The sequence below is a fragment of the Eulemur rufifrons genome, chromosome 30 (assembly GCF_041146395.1).
Source record: "Eulemur rufifrons isolate Redbay chromosome 30, OSU_ERuf_1, whole genome shotgun sequence".
NCBI lineage: Eukaryota > Metazoa > Chordata > Mammalia > Primates > Lemuridae > Eulemur > Eulemur rufifrons.
In genome coordinates, this window is record NC_091012.1 from 63,134,328 (window position 1) to 63,154,583 (window position 20,256).

A 20,256-nucleotide genomic window follows, 5' to 3' on the forward strand; every position below is an offset into this window, starting at 1 on the left:
TCCTTGAAAGAGAAGCAGTGTTGATAGGGATAAATTCGAGAGAAACTACAGAAGAGCCAGGATTTAGTGATACTGGATAAGAGAGTCAAGAAGTCAAATCTGACTCCTAGGTTTATAAGCGGGATAATTGGGGCGTTCTCTCTAACCTAGATGAGAAATTAAAGAGACATTCGGACAATTTACAACATACCGGTCACTCAATACCTAACCTTTTCTTTCCATTTCTATAGCTCTGTGCTACTACAATTCCCAGAGCCCCACGCTCCACCACAATCTCCTTAGAGTTCGCCGCACAGAGTTCTGGGACTTGAGGTCCGCGGCCAATTTCCCAAGTTAGCGCTAGGGGCCTGTGGAAACATGAAGAGGTAAGGGCTTGTCTGGGGAGCAGGCGGCAAAGGGAGCTCTTTTCTACCTTTTACTTTGAAAATGGCTTTTGTTACTTTCTGTTTGGGGTATGTCGTGTTCTCGTGATGCGGTTTCGTGTGAGCGGGAAGACAAAGGGGAGGGGAGGAGGAGAAACGGGCTAGACGGGCCTGCAGCGTGAAGTTCAGGAAGGGCCGCCGCCGCCGGGCTGGTTTCCATAGGAGTGCCCTCCTGGTCCAGGCCCTGGGAGCTGGCTGGGTGCTGTGGCTTCTTCCTGTTTCAAACGGACCGGCCCAGGCAAAAGGGTCTTGGTAGACAGATTGACCGCGCTGGAGATTCCCAGGCCATCTCCTCCCGGTCCCGCCCTACCTCCACCTCAGCCTTTGAAAGGGGGTCAGGGGTGGGCTTGTTTATTTGCAGTGTCTGTGTGTTAAAGAAGACTTGCTCGGGCCCCGAAACCATATAGCGCTTTCAAGTCTTAAAGTAAGAAAGTGGTACTTTTATTTCTGCAAATTTAGAAGGAAAGTACAAAACTGGGTCGATGTATCAATAGGATATAGGAATATAAGAAAGGCATTGCTGCAAGGGGTTCCCCCTACTGGTTCTGCAGTAAAATGGCCGTTTGAACCTAGGTGGTTATTGTTGGGAGCCAGAGCCTCACGATTACTGACAGTACAAAAAGCCTTTTTAAAGGATCCTCATTAAATTAGTTTTGTATTCACTGCGCAAGTAGAATCATCACTCTGGAGGAGTGCAGTGCATTTTAAATACTTACCGATGTGCTCTCCTGCACTATCAGTTCCTTGTGTCTTTTTACAAACCATTTCTGATTTTTCCTGCCTGAAAATAATCTTTAAACATTTTTATGAGGCTATATCTCATCCATGCAAAATAATTTATATAATGTGTATATACAGTTTAAAGAATAATAAGAAAGGCGTGCATCCACTGCAAGCTTAAGAAGTAGGACATAGTTCCTTATAAGTCCCCTGTGTCTCCTCTGTGATTACTTCTCTTCCCTCCCTTCCTTCTCCCTGAGGTGACCACTATCTGGACTTTTGCATTAATCGTTCCCTTGTGCTTTTTTGTTGGTTTGTTTTTAAAAAGTAGGTTTTTAGCACATATATAATTTTATCCCTAAACAAAATGTTCCTAGTTTTATCCATTTATCAACTTCATACAAATGGACACATATTGTATGAATTTTTCTGTGACTTGCTTTTTTTTAACTCAGTATTTCTTTTTGTGATTCATGTGTGTTGATGTATAGAAACTTTAAACTTAGCAAGAACTTTTTGAATTTGAAGTAATAAATAAAAATTGAGATATTGAAAAAGAATTTTTTAAGACCTTGGGTCTAAAGATATTTTAGAATTTCCCAAAATAGGGCCAAGTCTTTCTAGAGCATGGGAATCATGTTTATAATTATGGGGGTTTGTTTTTCTAGGCCTTATAACCCCACTACGAAAGGGCTATTTTATAAGGAAGGTATTTAATATCTATTTTTTTCATGGAGTTAACTCATTTTTTGTGTTTTTTTTTTTTTTATAATCTGTTGTTGTGTGCTTAAATGGCCCTGTTATTTCATTACACTCTAGTTTTCAATTATTTGGGGTTAGTTAGTTCATGCTAGCCGTTACCTAGATTTCTACACCGTAGTGCCTAGGCTATAAAATGTTATGACACTCTTCATATTTCTTTCTATACTCTCCTCTTTGAAGATATTTTCCTCTCTCATAGCTCCAGATCTTGTCAACACAGATGACTCAAGATTTCCACATTCAGCCTCAGACTCTCAGCTATACAACAATTCTCTCATCTCTCACTTTCCTTTGAGCCAATCACTCATTCTGTACCCTCAGACTCAATGTCTTGGAAGTATTCCTGATACTTCATGCTGGTGTTTCAATTGTAAAAGGTAGTTGACTCAACATGGCTATAACAATACTGACTTTCCCTTTCCCAAACCATTTATTCCATCTGAAGTTTTTTCTTTCCTTCTTTGGTACTATCGTCTTAGTTACACAGCTTGAAATTTGGGGGCTATCTTTGACTTGCTTACCCCACTTTCAAAAGGCCTCTCTCATCTAACCCTTCCTTTCCATTTCCACTATTACCACTCCAGTCTGGACCTTCATCTCCTTATACTTCAATAGTTTCCTAACTCGTTCTTCTGGTTTCCTCCCTTCAAATCCATATGACATGTTATAACCACATTTATTTTCTTCAACCATCACTTGCACTGTGTCACTTAACTGCCTGATAAATTACTTTCTAATACCTATGCATTTATTAATAGGTCCAGGCCCCTTAGTTGGTGTATTTAAGGCCATTTACTGTCTGAGTCTAATTTACCCCTACAAGATCATCTCCCAATACTCCCATAAATGAATGCCAGACAAATGGAACTTCTCATTATCTCCCAGTAAATATTTTTATCTCTTCATACTCTCTCTCCCTGCTCTCCTTTTCTTCGTCACACCCAATCCTTTTGAAATCTTCCTTTACCACCCTAGCTCCCGATTATCTCTTTCTTCTGTGAATTCCTACTAATTTGGCATATGCTTCTCTGTGTTACTATTCATTTGGTGTTCTCTCTCTCTCTTCCCCTCTCTCCCTCCCCGCTCCCCCACCCCCCAAGCACATGCACACATCACATACACACACATATATTTCTTCTCCTTGAATAGATTGCAGGCTTCTTGAGGATAGGGACTATGACTTGAATATCTTTGACTTCCATCAGTACCTAGCACAGTGCCTCTGTGTAAGTAGGTATTTAGTAGTAAATGTTTGTGGAATGAATGATAAAGGGCAATGAATATTTGGAGAAGTGTCTTTAAACAAATGGGGTCACTAATGGTAGATAAGAAATATATTTTGAGACACTATCTCTTCTACTTTCTGTATATATTCTTATATCTACTCCAGGGTAAACAGCTGTGTGAAGAGTGATGAGCATGTCCTGGAGGAGCTGGAAACAGAAGGGGAGAGGCAGCTGAAAAGCCTCCTTCAGCATCAACTTGATACCTCTGTCTCCATTGAAGAGTATGTATTGATTTTGCAGATAGAGAGTATCGTAGACCCTCACCTCCAGGTGACAGATCCCTCTTAAAGCCGGGAAGGAATGATCCTCTCCCACCACCCCCTTCTTTGGCAAATTTCTACTTATTAGGTAGGGTTTTGTTTCTGTGTCACTTCCTCTAGGAAGCTTCCCATATCCCACAAATTCTGGGCCAAGTACCTTGCCTATGTCTTCCTACAGCACCCTGTATGTCCCCTAACATAGCACTTAAAACCCATTATTATCATTGCCTATTTCCTTGCCTCTCTTACATTGTTTTTCCACAAAAGCAGGAGCCATTTTTATTTTTTTTCTTAAACTAATGAAGCCTTAGTACCTAGTACAGTGTCTGATGCATAGTGGGCACTCAATAAATACTTGTTGAGTCAGTCATTTATTACTCCTGGATGAGGGGACTATCGGTGGAGTTCCACCTTGTTGCAGTGGTACTTCAGTTTAGAAATAGGATGTGAGAGAGAAATTACTGATGAGTTTCTTTGTACCTCTAATAATGGTGAGCCCCCATTTCTGTGAATTGTAGTAACCTCAAGATGTTCTTACTCTCCTCCTGCATGTTTTGCAGATGTATGTCTAAGAAAGACAGCTTTGCTCCTGGTACTATGTACAAGCCCTTTGGGAAGGAAGCAGCTGGGACTATGACTTTGTCCCAATTCCAGACTCTGCATGAGAAGGACCAGGAAACTGCTTCTCTCAGGGAACTAGGGCTTAATGAAACAGAAATCTTGATCTGGAAGAGCCATGTTTCAGGTGAAAAGGTGAGTGGGGCAACTTTTTTTTTTTCCTAGAGAATACACAGCAGGATCTCTTCATTTTGGCATTGAGAATCTTTTCATTTTTAGTTCTCACAAAACTGAGCTTTGTGTCTGAATCTTCTTTGGTTTTTAGGATAGGGACATTGGTAAAAGAGAAGCTGTTCCTTGACTTCTTAGGTAACATTTTCTATAAATGTTCATTTCTGGGCCCTGATCATCTTCTTTCTTGCTTGAGGCATCAGATCATCACTTTCAGGGTATATTCTCTATGATATATGCCATCTCATTTCTCTGATTGTAGAGGACAAAACTGAGGGCAACTCCTGAAGCAATACAGAACCGTCTTCAAGATATTGAAGAAAGGATCTCAGAGCGTCAGCGCATCCTTTGCCTGCCCCAGAGATTTTCAAAGAGCAAACAGCTGACTCGACGAGAAATGGAAATAGAAAACTCTTTATTTCAGGGAGCTGATCGTCACTCTTTTCTCAAGGCACTTTATTACCAAGGTATGTAATCCCCACTGACTTTGATATGTTCTTTCACTGAGAGAAAGATTTAACAGCAGAGCATTAAATATGAAGAGTTAGTGAAGGGAGCAGGGGAAAGACAAACTATCACTACTCTTGAGGAATGTACAGTCCCATGAGAGAGACAAATATGTACACAGTTATTTGCATGACAACATGAAAATTGCTATTATGGAGATTTGAATAAAATGCTGAGGGAGCACAGAACACAGAGTGTTTAAGTCTAGTTGGGGGAGTCAGAAGTTCACATTGCTACTAAGTCTTGTTGGATTAATAGGCATTTGTCAGGTAAATAAACAGGAAAGGGCATTACAGATAGCGAGTGAATAGGAACAGGATTCTGAAAGAACCTGGTGTGTCTTGGAAATAAGGAGAAGTTCAGTGTGGCAGGAATACAGGGCATGGCAGAGAATGACAGGGGATGACACTGGAAAAAGAGGTGATGCTAAATTGTAAAGGGTCTTTAGGCTGAACTATAAACTAGCACAAAATAGATAGATAAATAGTACGTGTCTTAACCAGAAAGAATTAGTTTAACAGCTAAGTTTTACTAGGCACTGTGGAAGGTGCACAGTTTATGAAATGCTTCTGGAGCTTGTGCCAAGTACGGTCTGGTTAGAGAGAGAAACATAACATTTAGTAACAATGCTAGATTTAGTTGCTAAGTGCTGTAGGAGTTCAAAGGAGGGAAAGGCCACTGTGTATTGACGTGGTTGAAGAAGGCCTCTCAGAGGAGGTAAAATTTAAATGTTCTTTTAATACCACCTATTCTTTAGAAAGAAGAGGGAATGGCATTTCACTTGCAACAGATGGTGTGAGCACTATGGAGTGTTTGGGGGAGTTGTGAGAGACAAGGGTAGAAAGGTAGCTAAAATTATGAATTTTATTTGGTGGGTAGTATAGACCTATACAGAGTTAGTTACTCAGTTAGTTAGTTTCAATATAGTTAAAGGTTTTTGATCCAGGAGTAACATGATAAAAGCCATATTTGAAAATGATTAATCTGGTGGCAAATAAATAGGATTGGAGAGAGGAAGAACTGCAAGCAAGGAGAATGATTAGGAGGTATTACAGTCATTTAGGCATGAAGATCTGGACTAGAATGATGGCAGTGGAATTGGAATGAATGGTAGATTTAATTGTAAGAGATACTACAAAGGAAGAATTGATAAAATTTGTTTACTGAGAATGAAGGAAGAGGGTCATTGAAGAGGAATGTGTCAAAGATAATCCAGGTGTTTCAAGGTTGTGTGACTTAACAATGAACAAAATTAAGAAAGCTTTTATGGGGAAATTTTGAGGAAGGATGATGAGTTTTATTTTAAACATGTTGAATTTGTGAGAATGTTAGGATCATTAAATGTAGATATTGAGGAGACAGTTGGAAGATGCAATAGTGAAACTCAGGAGAAAGGCCAGAACTAGATGGAATTGGGAATCGTCTATGCGTAGATGATAAGTTAAAGACATGAGAACATTTAAATGATTTATTAGAGACAGAAGACCATAGACATGGCAGAGCAGTGGTGAAGGAAGGAAGGAATGAACAAATGAACAGCCTTCTGTGGAGAGACATTATAGCATACTGATTAAGAACATAGGCTCTGGAAGCAGACTGCCTGGGAAAATCCTGGCTCCCTCACTTACTAGCAATAAGATACTGGACAAGTTATCTCTCTATGCTTCAGTTTCTTCATCTGTAAAATGAGAATATTAATAATAGCTATGTTTTAGGCTTGTTAGGAGGATTAAGTGAGGTAATACATGTAAATCACTTAGAGTAGTACCTGTTATTTGGGGTGGTGGGGTGGGTGGTGTATGGATCTGTTCTGTTTCCTATCTTTGAAACTCCTTGCTTTAAACCTTCACAGCATACCACAAAAAGACAAGTGCAGACAAGTACATGACCTCAATGAAGAGGAAGATAAAATTAGGCACAAAAGGCAAGTCGAGAGTTTTCTTACAGTGTTAGATTTAGGAATGTAACCTAGGGTCCCAGACTTCTAAGTTGAGCACTTATTTAATTCCAGTATATGACAATGTTTATAGGAAATGATCCAGAGGGAGCATATTATGCTGATACAGAATATTAAAGAGAGGAGTTAGTAGAAGTTGTAAAGCTTTTACATTTAGTGTTGTTGTTTTTTTCTCTGTACCTTTAAGTTATTATACCAAACATAAATTGACCTTAATGATTTTTAGATCCTATTTCACAAGTAATTCTAAATATTTTTATTAATCAGCAAAGTATACTTATTTATGATGATGGCAATGATAAGAGCTAATATTTTATTTTTGAAATGAACTTACAATAAAATTGCATGGGGCTTTTTTTTTGGTGTACAATTCTGTGAATTGTAAATCATGTAGATTCATGTAACCACCACCGCAATCAAGATAGAGAACAGCTCCATCCCCCTAAAACACTCCCTCATACTATTGCTTTATAGTCACTCCCAACCCCCATCCATATTCCCTGGCAATCACTGATCTGTTCTCCATCACAGTAATTTTATCTTTTAGAGAATGTCATATGAATGGAATCATACAATATGTAACCTCTGAGACTGGCTTCTTCCACTCAGCCTAATGCCTTTGAGACTCATCCAAGTTGTTGTGTGTATCACTAGTTCATTCATTTTGCTGAGTAGCGTTTCATTGTATGGACATTCCAAAATTTGTTTATCCATTCACCCATTGAAGTGCATTTGGGTTGTTTCCAGGTTATGGTGGTTATGAGTAATATTGATATGAACATTCTTGTACATGTTTTTATGTGAACATAAGTTTTTATTTCTCTAAGGTAAATATCTAGAAGTGAGATTACTGGGTCATATGGTAAGTGTACATTTAACTTTATATGAAACTGCCAAATCATTTTCAAGAGTGGCTGTACCATTTTGCATTCCCACCAGCAATGTATGAGAGTTCTAGTTGCACTACATCTTTGTCACCACTTGGTATTGTCGGTATTTATTTTTAGTTATTCTAATAGATGTGAAGTGGTACCGCATTATAGTTTTAATTTGCATTTCCTTAATGGCTAATGATGTTGAACATCTTTTCATGTGCTTATTTGCCACCCTTATATCCTGTTTGCTAAAGTGTCTGTTCATATCTTTTGCTGTTTTATAATTGAGTTGTTTGTTTTTTTTCCTGATGACTTTTGAGAGTTCTTTATGTATTCTAAACACAATCTTCTGTTGGATATGTGATTTAAAAATATTTTCTCCCAGTCTGTAGCTTGTCTTTTCATTCTCTTAATAGTGTCTTTTGTAGAGCAAACTTTTTTATCGTGGTAAAATATATATAACATAAAATTTACCATTTTAACCCTTATAAGTGTATAGTTCTGTGGCATTAAGTACATTCAGGTTGTTCTGCAACTATTGCCATCATCCATCTCCAGAAATTTTTCATCTTCCCAAACTGAAACTCTCTGTCCATTAATCACTAACTACCCATTTCCCCTTCCCCCAGCCTCCGGCAACCACCATTCTACTTTCTGTCTTTATGAATTCGACTGTTCTAGGCCATTCACAGTCTGAGTCAAATAAGTGGAATCATACAATATTTGTCCTTTTGTGACTGGCTTATTTTAGTTAAGATAATGTCTTCAAGTTTCATCCAGCTTGCAGCATGTGTCAGAATTTTCTTCCTTTTCAAGGCTGAGTAACATTCTATTGTATGTATATACCACATTTTGTCTGTTTATCCATTGATGGACACTTAGGTTGCTTCCACATTTTAGCTATTTTGAATAATGTTACTGTGAACATGGGTATGCAAACATCTGTTTGAGTACCTGCTTTTAATTCTTTTGGGTATATACCCAGAAGTGGAATTGCTGAATCAGATGGTAATTCTATATTTAATTTTTTGAAGAATGGCCCTATCATTTTCCATAGAGACTGTACCATTTTACATTCCCATCAGCAATGCACAAGGATTCCAATTTCTCCACACCCTCAGCAACACTTGTTATTTTCTGTTTTTTCCAATATTAGCTGTCTTAATGGATGTGAAGTACTATCTCACTGTGGGTTTTGATTTGAATTTCCCTAATGATTAATGCTATTAGTAAGCATCTTTTCATATGCTTTTTGGCCATTTGTATATCTTCTTTGGAGAAATGTCTGTTCAGGTCCCTTGCTCATTTTTTAAAGGAGTTACTTGTTTATTTGTTGTTGAGTTGTAAAAAGTTTTATGTATTTTTTTAGATGTGAATTCCTTATCAGATAATATGATTTGCAAATATTTTCTCCATTCCATGGGTTGCCTTTTCACTCTGTGAATGGCGTCCTTTGATGCACGAAGTTTTAAATTTTGATGAAGTCCAATTTGTCTACTTTTTCTTTTGTTGTCTCTACTTTTGGTGTTTTATCCAAGAAATCATTGCCAAATCCAATGCCGTGAAGCTTTTTCCCTATGTTATCTTCTGAGAGTTTTATACTTTTAGCTCTTACATTTAGGTATTTGATTCATTTTGAGTTAATTTTTATATATGATATAAAGGTACCATTTTTTACAAGTTAATATCCAGTTTTCCCAATACCACTTGTTGAAAAGACTGTCCCTTGTACTCTGAATGATCTTGGCACCCTATTGAAAAATCATTTGGCCATACATGTCTGTCCTTATGCCAGTACCACACTGTTTTAATTACTGTAGCTTTGTAGTAAGTTTTGAAATCAGGAAATGTATTTAATTGAAGTCTGTTAATAAGGATTTACATCTGTCATTTTGCTTTTTGTTTTCTGTATGTCTTGTATCTTTTTTTGTTCCTCTGTTCTTCCATTTATTCCTTCTTCTATGTTAAATAGATTTTTCTAGTGTGCCATTTAATTGCCCTGGGGATTACAATTAACATCTTAGCTTAAATAAATTAGTTTTTTTTAATACCAACTTAATTTCGATTATATTAAAAAACTTTGTTTAGCTTTGTTTTCCCCCTCCTTTGTAGTAGTATTGTCATACCAGCTACATCTTTATAGATTTTTAAAATCCTAGTTTAAAGGATTTTAAGATCCTTCTCCTAGTCACCTAGGAGGAGGAAAAGAGTTTCAACAAAAAATACACTTATACTTTTATGTTTACCTAGTAGGCAACTTTACTAGTGCTCTTTCTTTTTTTGTGTGGATTTGAGTTACTGTATAGTATCCATTTATTTCAGCCTGAAAGACTCCCTTTAGTTTTTCTTGCAGGGCAAATCTTCAAGTGATGAATTCTCCCAGTTTATGTTTATTTGGGAATGTCTTAATTTTTTCAGTTTTGAAATATAGTTTTGCTAGACATAGAAGTTTTGGTTGTCAATCTTTTTCTTTCAGCACAATTGACTATGCCATCTCATTTCCTCCTGGCCTCCATGGTTTCTGATGAGAAGTCAAGTATTAATCTTATTGAGGACCCCTTGTCTATGATGAGTCTCTTCTCTCTTGCTGCTTTCAAGATTAATTTTTTGTCTTTCACCTTTGACAATTTGGCTATATGTCTAGGTATGTATCTCTTTGAGTTTATCCTACTTGGAGTCTGTTGAGCATCTTTGATGTGTAGATTAATGTTTTTTGTCAATTTTAGAAAGTTATCAACCATTACCTCTTCAAATACTCTTTCTGCCCCTTTCTTACCTCTTTTGAGACTCTTTTGTTGATATCCCACAGGCTTAATGATCTCCCACGGGTCTTTAAGGCTCTGTTAATTTTTCTTCATTCTTTTTTCCTTTCTTTTTTTTTTTTTTTGAGACAGAGTCTCACTCTGTTGCCCAGGCTAGAGTGAGTGCCGTGGCATCAGCCTAGCTCACAGCAACCTCAAACTCCTGAGCTTGAGCGATCCTCCTGTCTCAGCCTCCCGAGTAGCTGGGACTACAGGCATGCACCACCATGCCTGGCTAATTTTTTCTATATATATTTTTAGCTGTCCATATAATTTCTTTCTATTTTTAGTAGAGATGGGGTCTCGCTCTTGCTCAGGCTGGTTCATTCTTTTTTTCTTTCTGCTTTCCGGAGAGGGTCATCTCCTCACACTAGGTAGTTGACCTATCCTTGAGTTTGCTGATTCCTTCTTCTGCCAGCCCAAATCTTCTGTTGGGCTCCCCCAACTGAATTTTTTATTTCAGTTATAGTACCTTTCAACTCCAGAATTTCTATTAGGTTCTTTATTATAATTTCTGTTTATTTTTATTTCCTATTTTGTAAGACATTCTGTAACTTTTGTATAGTTTTTTATACATGGTTTCCTTTAGTTGTTTGAAGAGCTTTTAATAACCATTTAAAATTCTGTTTAGTAAGCCCAACATTTTCCCTCAGGGCAGTTTACTGACTTTTATTTCTTGTGTATGGGCCATGCTTTCCTATTTCTTTGCAATGTCTTGTATTTTTTGTTGAAAATTTGACATTTTAAATAAGATAGTGTGACCATTCAAGAAATCAATCCACTCCCTCCCCCCAGGATTTGTTGTTGTGGCTGCTTGTTTAGCAACTTTCCTGCACTTATTCTGTAAATTCTGTATTCCATATTTTCAGTTAGTGTAGTGGTCCTCTAATGATTAAAGAGAGTTTTCCTTAAGTGCCCTGAACTAGAAAGTCTGTTAAGCTTTGCTGAGGAGCTAGCTGTGTGCATATGTTGGAGGATTCTTTCAGTGTTCAGGCAGACAATTTACAAGTCTGCCTTAGGCTTCACTTCCTGCTTACACAGAGCCTCAAGGTCAGCCAAAAGTTACACATTAGGGTCTTTTCAGGCCCTAAGTTTCCTGGGCATACACACAGCCCTGCACATGTTTGTTACCTTCTAGAGTCTCAGGAATATGTCTGAACTTTTAGAGCTTTTATGGACATCTCATTACCTATTTTTCCTTTTTAAGACTTTTTGTCAGCCTCTTTTATCCCAACTGTTAATGCCATTTCAAGCAGCTGCAGTGTTAAACAATCCCCACTGACTGGTTTTGACAAGTACCCTAAGGGATAGACTATTCCCACAGAGTAAGATATGAGCCAGGTTAAAGACAAGCCCTCAGAATGTAGCTTTTCACTGGGGTGCCAGACAGGTCATATAGTGAAAATTCTCTGAGGATTGGGATATTGGGGAACTCCAGACTGTTCTGCCCCCTACAATGTCAGCTGGGCTGCTGGTTTTTACATCTCCTGTAGTTGGTGAGGTTGTTGGTTTTCAAGGCTACTATGAAGCTGAAGAGAGGGAGATGGGATTATGGAAAGTTGAAATGCTACAAACCTCACTGTTGTTACTGAGATTTAGCTGTTTTTCTTTAATAACTGCTCCTTGTTTTGTTATAAGCCTTCAGTTTCCAGACTTTTCAAAAATTTGATTTTTGATAATTTTTGTGAGTGTTTTTTTTCTTTTATAGAAGAGCAGATTTTCAGAGGTTCTTATTCCAACATTCCATAATTACCTTCTTTACATCATTTTTCTCTAGCCTATCTATATTATTATTTTGAAATGAGTTTCTTATTTAAAAAAATGAGTTTCTTATAGTATGTAGTTAGATCATTATTTTCACTGCTTTATCATGTTATCATTTTACATACCATAAAATCCACTCATTTTAAATGTATAATTCAGTGATTTGTAGAAAATTTACAGAGTTCATTAACCATCATCACAATCTAGTTTTAAAACATTTCCATTACCCCAAAGATTGCTCTCAATCCCCATTTCTGGCCGGGCGCGGTGGCTCACGCCTGTAATCCTAGCACTCTGGGAGGCCGAGGTGGGCGGATCGTTTGAGCTCAGGAGTTCGAGACCAGCCTGAGCAAGAGCGAGACCCCATCTCTACTAAAAATAGAAAGAAATTATATGGACAGCTAAAAATATATATAGAAAAAATTAGCCGGGCATGGTGGCACATGCCTGTAGTCCCAGCTACTCGGGAGGCTGAGACAGGAGGATCGCTTGAGCTCAGGAGTTTGAGGTTGCTGTGAGCTAGGCTGACGCCACGGCACTCACTCTAGCCTGGGCAACAGAGTGAGACTCTGTCAAAAAAAAAATAAAAATAAAAAAATAAAAAAAATAAAATAAAAATCCCCATTTCTACTGCCAGCCCAGGTAGCCACTAATCTATCTGTCCTTGTAAGGATTTGCCTATTTTGGACATTTCATATAAATGGAATCATACAATATGTGGCATTCTCTAACTTTATATAATGTTTTCATTATGTTTATAACCTGTACTTTTCCCAGTCTTTACTGAGGGGTTCTGTGTGCATGCTGAGCACATCTTCAACACTTAGCCACATAGTTTATAATTCCATTTTAGTCCTCACTTTCTCCTTGTGCGGCCTCAAGGTTAGTCAGAGATGAGACCTTAGGGCCTTTTCGGGTCTTTCCTAAGCATGCACCTATAGCTAAGCATGTAGATAGCCCTACACACGTGTGTGGCCTTGATTAGCAGAAATATGTTGGAGCTTCTTAGAGCCCCCTATGGGCATCTCATTCCAGATTTTCCTTCTAAGCTTTTTGGTTAACCTGTTGTTTACCCCAACTATTGTCTACCACCTCTGGTAACCATGAAATTCAACAACTGCCTCTGATTGTTTTTGATAAAAGTTCCTGGGGAAAATGCTATTAGTAGTTGGCGAGCTTTGAGTCAGGTCAAATAAAGAGAGGGTTGCTTGTGGGATTTTTCCAGGAAACACCAGACAGGTCAAGTAATGATAATTCTCTGGGAATGGTGCATGGAAGGGGCTCCAACCCCGTTCTCCCTATAGTGGCTTCCAGGATGCTAGTTTTCTCTTTGATTTCAGATCAGTGATTTTCGAGTTTAACCACAACCTGGGAGAAAAGAATGGAAGAATAGAGCAAGTTTAAACCCTACAAAACTCATTATTTTTACTGTGATTCAACTGTTTTTCTTGGTTAATTCCAGAGTTCTGAAAAAGTTGATTCTGATAGTTTTTGCCAGTTTTCTCATTGCTTTTTTGGAGATTCTGACTCCACCGTTTTCACTGACATCACCTCTCTCAATGGCATCTTCTGAAGCTCTAAAGGTTGTGATTTTGACAAAATCTAATTTATTAATTTTTTTATAACTTCTGCTTTTGGTCCTGTAATGAAGATTTATTTATAACCCAAGGTCACAAAGATTTTCTCATATGTATTCTAGAAGGTTTATAGTTTTAGCTCATACATTTAGGTCTGTGAACCATTTTGAATTAATTTTTGCATATCTATCCCAAGAATGGAAAAATAAGCACCAGATGTACTCACCATCAAATTGGTTTTAACTGATCAACACCTAAGTGCACATATAGGAATAACATTCATCGGGCATCGGGCAGATGGGAGGGAGGAGGAGGGGATGGGTATATACATACATAATGAGTGTGATGCGCACTATCTGAGGGATAGACACGCTTGAAGCTCTGACTGGGGAGCAGTGGCAAGGGCAATATACGTAACCTAAACATTTGTACCCCAATAATATGCTGAAATAAAAATTTTGCATATAGTATAAAGTTAGGGTTACATTCATCTCTTAGCATATGGATATCCAATTGTCCTGACACTTTTAGTTGAAAAGACTACCCTTTCCCATTGAATTGTCTTGATACCTTTGTGGAAAATCAGTTGACCATAAAGGTAAGGGTTTTAATTTTTTTTCTTTATTTTTATCAATTTGATTATGTCATGTCTGGGCATGAGTTCTTTGTTATTTCCAATTCTGGGCTTCTTACTCGTTCTACTTGCTATCATTTACTTTTCATGGCCTTTAAATGTACCATAAATTCTCTCTGGGTTTTATAAGTTTATTCAACAGGAGAGACAGGGTAAAGTGTGTTTACTTCATCTTACCCAGAAACGGAAGTCCTAATAGCTAATAGTTTTTGAGGACTTATTTGTGCAAGTCCTTGTGCTAAGTATTTTTACACATTAATGCATTTAAACCTTACAAAAGCCCTGCGAGATAGTACAGTGATTATATCCGTTTTACAGATAATTAAATTAAGCTTCAGAGGGGATAAGTGACTTTCTCAAGATCACAGTTATTAAATGGCCATGCTAGGACTTAAATCCATGTCTCTTCTTACACAAAAGTCTGTGCTCTGGACTATAGCGGTTGTATATGTGATTTGAAAAGATGTATTGGTTTATTGAGTGTGATTTTACTATGTCTTGAGACAAACGTTTTTTGGAGTTATATATATATATCCCATTTTCTAACCTGAAATCAGTGAGAAAACAACATATATTATCCCTAGAAATATACTTCCTTTGAAATCTTAAACTGCAGTATAATACCCTCTCTCTGACCCAAACCTTTCCCTTATCCTTCTGGCTCTCATAACTCTCTTACATCCATCATACCATCTCTTCAACCCTGTTGAAATCTCTAGTTCCTTGACCTTTTTATTTTCTCCCAATCTGTCAGCCCCTTCTCATTTCTTCTTCTTTTGAAATCTCACTTAGACTTCATCATCCATTATTTAACCACATTCTTGACAATGAATCATTCTCCTTGCTTCCTTGTCTATGTGTCACACCCACCCAGCAAAAACCTCAACCTCAAATCAGTGCAGCTAATTACCTTCTCTATTTCTGCATCATGGCTTCTGGGTAAAACTAGACAGAAATAATATAACTTGGTTGATGAATGCCTGTACACGTTCCTCATCTCTGCAGCCTTAAGGCAACATGTGGCCTTCTAGGTCCTTAAGTGTGGCCTTTTGACTGAATCCAAATTTTATAGAACAAATTCTTTTATTAAAAGGGGTGCAGCGGAGAAAGATGAAGCTTTTCTTGCCTCCTTTGGTGCTTAAAAAAGAACAATCTTGAAATCAGAAGGCTGCAGGTTCCCCACTCCTGGTCTAGAGCCTTCTCCCTTGTTCAGCAATCTATCTCCTAGTCCCTAGTCAGCTCTCTGTTTCATCCCTTATAAATACTATTTTAGATCTTCATTACTCTTTCCTATCCTACTATTTAATCATTTTTAACAGATAGTCTGACATCCTATTTCAAAGGAAACCTGCCATCAGCAAGAACTTTCATCCACTTCCTGCTTCACTCTGTGCTAACTTCTGCACCCTAACTCTCATTTTCTTCCCTCTTGACTCAGTGCTAGGGAAGTCCTTCCTGCTTAAGGCTAATCTTTATACCTTTGTGCTGCATCCTATCCCTCTTATCTTCCGAGGGACCTCAGTCAGTTACCCCTAGTATTACCTCTTTCATTTAACGACTTTAACATGGTTTGTATCATTTGCCAGTTTCCATGGTGTACATATTCCTACCATGGACTATCTAAAGCAAATGATAAAAATTACAAATGCCCTTCAATTGTTTAACTACTTCAGCAAACAATACATTTAGATCTCTCCTTTCACTATATAGCATAATAAGTAGCAGTTAATTTAAAAAATGAAATATAAGAATTTAAGCCCTAAAAAATATAGTATGAAATACATGTTAATATTTTTTGATATTCAAATGGGAAAATATTTTTCATTCTTTTTTTTCAATGAAAATTTTCAAACATGGAGAAAAGTTGAAAGAATTTTATCACAAACAACCATTATATCACCATGTGGATTCTACCATTAATATCTTATCATATATCTACCTATTCCTCTATCTATCAATCCATCTTACTTTATTAATGTATTTTAGAAAATTGGTGATATAAATGTATCTTTGTCTGTAAACTTTGCATGCAATTAAATGCACAAATCTTAAGTGTTCATTTGCCGACTTTTCACCAATATATAAATCTGTGTAGTCATGTACTGATAAATGTTTAACAACCAGCCCTCCAGAAAACAAGGCCCTGATTTGTATCATTTGCTAGTTTCCATAATGTACATATTCCCATTGTGTCTAATTTTAAGCTGCCAATGTGCCATCACTGAACATGGAGTTGGGAATAGATGCACACAATCATGGGACCATCTCCAGTACACACTACATCTGTGCAACCTAACCTCTATCAACACAGAAGATTATCATCACCCCAGAAAGTTCCATCATACTTACTTCCAGTAATTTCCACTCCAACCTCCCAGAGGCAACTAGTGTTTTGATTGTTTTTCCACCATAGATTAGTTTTGCCTTTTCTAGAACTTCATATAACTGGAACCATACAGTATATATTCTTTGTGTATATATTTCTTTAGTTCAACATAATGTTTTTGAGATTCATTCATATTGTTGTGGGTACCAATAGTTTGTCCTTTCTATAACAAATTACCACAAATCTGGTGGCTTAGAATAATAGAAATTTATCTTTTCTATAGTTCTGGAGGCCAGAAGTCTGAAATCAAGGTGTCAGCAGGGCCATGGTCTCTCTGCAGTCTCTAGGAGAGTATCCTTCCTTGCCTCTTCTAGCTTCTGGTAGTTGTTGGGAATCCTTGGTGTTCCATGACTTGTAGATGCATCATTCCGATCTCTGCCTCTTATCACATGGCAATTTCCCTGTGTGTCTGTATCTGTCTTCACATGGCCTTCTTATAAGGATACCAGTCATTGGATTTAGGGCCCGATTAGTGTGCACTAATTGAGTATTACCCTTACCTTAATTCAACTACAACTGCAAAGACCCTATTTCGAAATAAGTTCAGTCTGTGCTCCATATGAACATCAATTTTGGAGATATACCATTCAACCCAGTATAGTTCGTCCTCTGGCCTCCAAAAATTCACATCTGTCCACATGTATCACAATATCCCCAAAAGTCTTAACCCATTCCAGCATCAAATATAAGTCCCAAATTTCATCTAAAAGTTCTAAGTCTCATTATCTAAATCTAAATCAGGTATGGGTGAGGTTCTGGATGTGGTCCATCCTGGGGCAAAATTCCTCTCCATCCAGAGACCTGTGAAACTGGAAAACAAGTTATCTGCTTCCAATATACAATGGTGAGATAGGCATAGGATAGACATTCCAATTCTGAAAGGGCAAAAAAGGAAAAATAAAGGGGTTATTGGTCTAAAGTAAGTTTTAGACCAGCAGCATAAATTCCATTGGTTTTCAAGGCCTGAAAGCTCAATGCTCTGTCCTCTGGGCCCACCTTTCAGCCCACCAGGGCAGCTGCAGTCCCATCCTCTCTGACCACTCCATCTGTGTGGCTTTGCTCTTGCAGTCATCCTTACTTCATTTTGTCCTTTCTCTGTCTCTTTCACACCAGGCTGGCACTGTGTCTGCTGGTGTAAAATTCTCAAAAACCTTGTCAGTCTCATATATGTCAAGAGATCCACACCATTAGACATGAGGGTTCTCTACAGATTCTTCCTAGATAACCCCATCTCTATTCCTGGCTTCTGCTGAGATGGTTGATTGGATCCAAGAGTCACACACCTAATCTTGTTGGTGTGTCCAGTCACACCTTTGGCCCTGTTTCCAGAGTATGCTATCTGGATAATCTGAGAATTTTCCCAATCATTAAGTGCTGTTTCCTTTTTTCTTAACAGTTCCTTCCTCAATTTACCTCTTTCCCCTCTCATTTTATTATAAGCATCAAAGAGAAACCAGCCTGCATATTCCACACTTTGCTTCAAAATCTCAGCTAAATATCCAAGTTTATCACTTTTAAGGATTTTTCACACAACAGCAGAACTCAATTTAGCACCAAGTTTCTGCTACTTTATAACAAAGATTACCTTTCCTCCAGTGTCCAGTAACATGTTCTTCATTTCTTTCTATGGCCTCACCAAAAGCACCTTTAACATTCATATCTCTAGCAACATTTTGTTCATGGGGTGTGTGTGTGTGTGTGTGTGTGTTCTCTAAGATGACAGAAGTTTTCTCTATTGTCCTCTTTACTTCCTTCTAAGCCCTCACAAGAATCGTCTTTAACATCCATATTTCTGCCAACAGTCTCCTCAAGCAATGTAAGCTTTTACTATCAAGCACCTCAAAATTCTTCCAGCCTCTACTCATTACCCAATTCCAAAGCCAATTCCACATTTTTAGGTATTTGTTACAGCAGCATCCTACTTTCCAGTACCAAAATCTGTATTAGTTTCCTAGGGCTGCCATAACAAAGTACCTCAAAGCAAGCGGATTAAAACAACAGAAATTTATTCTCTCTCAGTTATGAATACTAGAAGTGTAAAATCAAGGTGTTGACAAGGTTGGTTCCTTCTGGAAGCTCTGAGGGAGAATCTGTTCCATGCCTTTCTCCTATCTTCTAATGTTTACCAACAGTCTTTGGCTTGCAGATGCATCACTCCAGTCTCCACCTCCATCATCACATGGCATTCTCCCTGTGTGACCGTGTCTCTGTATCTTCACATGGCCTTCTAACAAGGATACAAATCATTGGACTTAGGGCCCACCCTAATCTGTGACCTCCTCTTAACTAATTATATTTGCAAAGACCCTATTTCCAAATAAGGTCATATTCTGAGGCTCTGGGTAGGCATGAATCTTGGGGCATATACTATTCAGCCCAGTATTTTTATTTATTGCCACTTTCTCACCCCTTATTCACTTTTTTGCAAGCCATATTTCTTTTATAATGAGATGGATCATGCCAAACAGTGCTTAAGACATGTTTAATCAGATCAAGAAACAGAACATTGCCAATACTCCAAAAGCCCCTGTATGCCCCTCACAAATCACAACCCTCTCCCCACCAAATATAACTAACCACTGCCTGACTTGTGATAATAATTTCTTTGATTTTCTTTAAATTTATACCACCTGTACACACAGCAATAGATAGTGTTTAGTTTTGCCTGTATTAGCTTTGCACAGTGGCAGTATTGTAGCCAACGAGGTTTATCCAAGGTACAATTATTGCTAATTGAAAGCTTCTCCCAATACCCCACTGTGACGACTTGCAATATAGTCTGCATTGGCAGTTTTTGACAGTCCCTACGGGGACTGAGTTTTAAAATAAATAAATAAATAAAAGTTTTGCCTGTGTTTAAGCATTATATCAATGAATTATACTGTGTGTAATTTACTGTGTCTTTCTTTTCTACTTAACATTATATTTGTGAGATTTATCCATATTGCTATGTGTAGCCATAATTCATTAATTTTCATTGAAGTATAGTATTCCTTTATATGAATATACCACAACTTATTTATCTATTCTACCATAGTTGGACCTTTGGGTTATTGCCATTTGGGGGGCTATAAGTATCAGTCTTGCTACTGTGATCGTTCTTGCACGTGTATCCTGGGACACATGTGCAGGAGTTTCTCAGAATATTGTCTAGGAGTGGAATTCGAGGGGTGAAGAGTTCGCACATCTTCAACTTTAATGGATATTAACTGATTTCCGAAGGGATTTCCTCAAGTTAAAATTCTACCAACTAGGTAGGAATGTTCAGGTTGCTCCACATCCTTATCCACACTGGGTATTGTCAAACTCCAAACTAATGAGTATTTACTCATATTTTATTGTGTTCTCTTTTTCCTTTTATTAATAGTTAACATTTATTTATATTACTCTTTATTTTTAGCCTAGTTAAGTGTTATTTTCGTCAACCTTTTTTTTGAAAAATTTCAAATGTGGAGAAAAATTGAAAGAATATATCCACACCCTTCATCTGCATTTACCAGCTGTTGACAACTTGCC

At 37.7% G+C, this 20,256-nt stretch overlaps 1 protein-coding gene and 1 non-coding gene across 2 annotated transcripts in view; both read left to right on the top strand.

Annotated features, from left to right (window-relative positions):
* Window positions 1-325: 325 nt before the first annotated feature.
* The window catches only part of LOC138378052 (RNA-binding protein 41-like), a 47,145-nt gene continuing 27,214 nt past the window's right edge, over window positions 326-20,256 (top strand). Inside the window, exons 1-5 of the mRNA XM_069463313.1 lie at window positions 326-365; window positions 3,295-3,411; window positions 4,011-4,203; window positions 4,502-4,706; window positions 6,599-6,670. Coding sequence (XP_069319414.1) covers window positions 358-365; window positions 3,295-3,411; window positions 4,011-4,203; window positions 4,502-4,706; window positions 6,599-6,670 — 595 coding nt within the window. The 5' untranslated portion in view covers window positions 326-357. The remainder of the gene's footprint in view (window positions 366-3,294; window positions 3,412-4,010; window positions 4,204-4,501; window positions 4,707-6,598; window positions 6,671-20,256) is intronic.
* On the top strand, window positions 19,413-19,553 carry LOC138379208 (U4 spliceosomal RNA). The gene has a single exon (XR_011231994.1). It is a non-coding gene; the product is annotated as a U4 spliceosomal RNA (small nuclear RNA).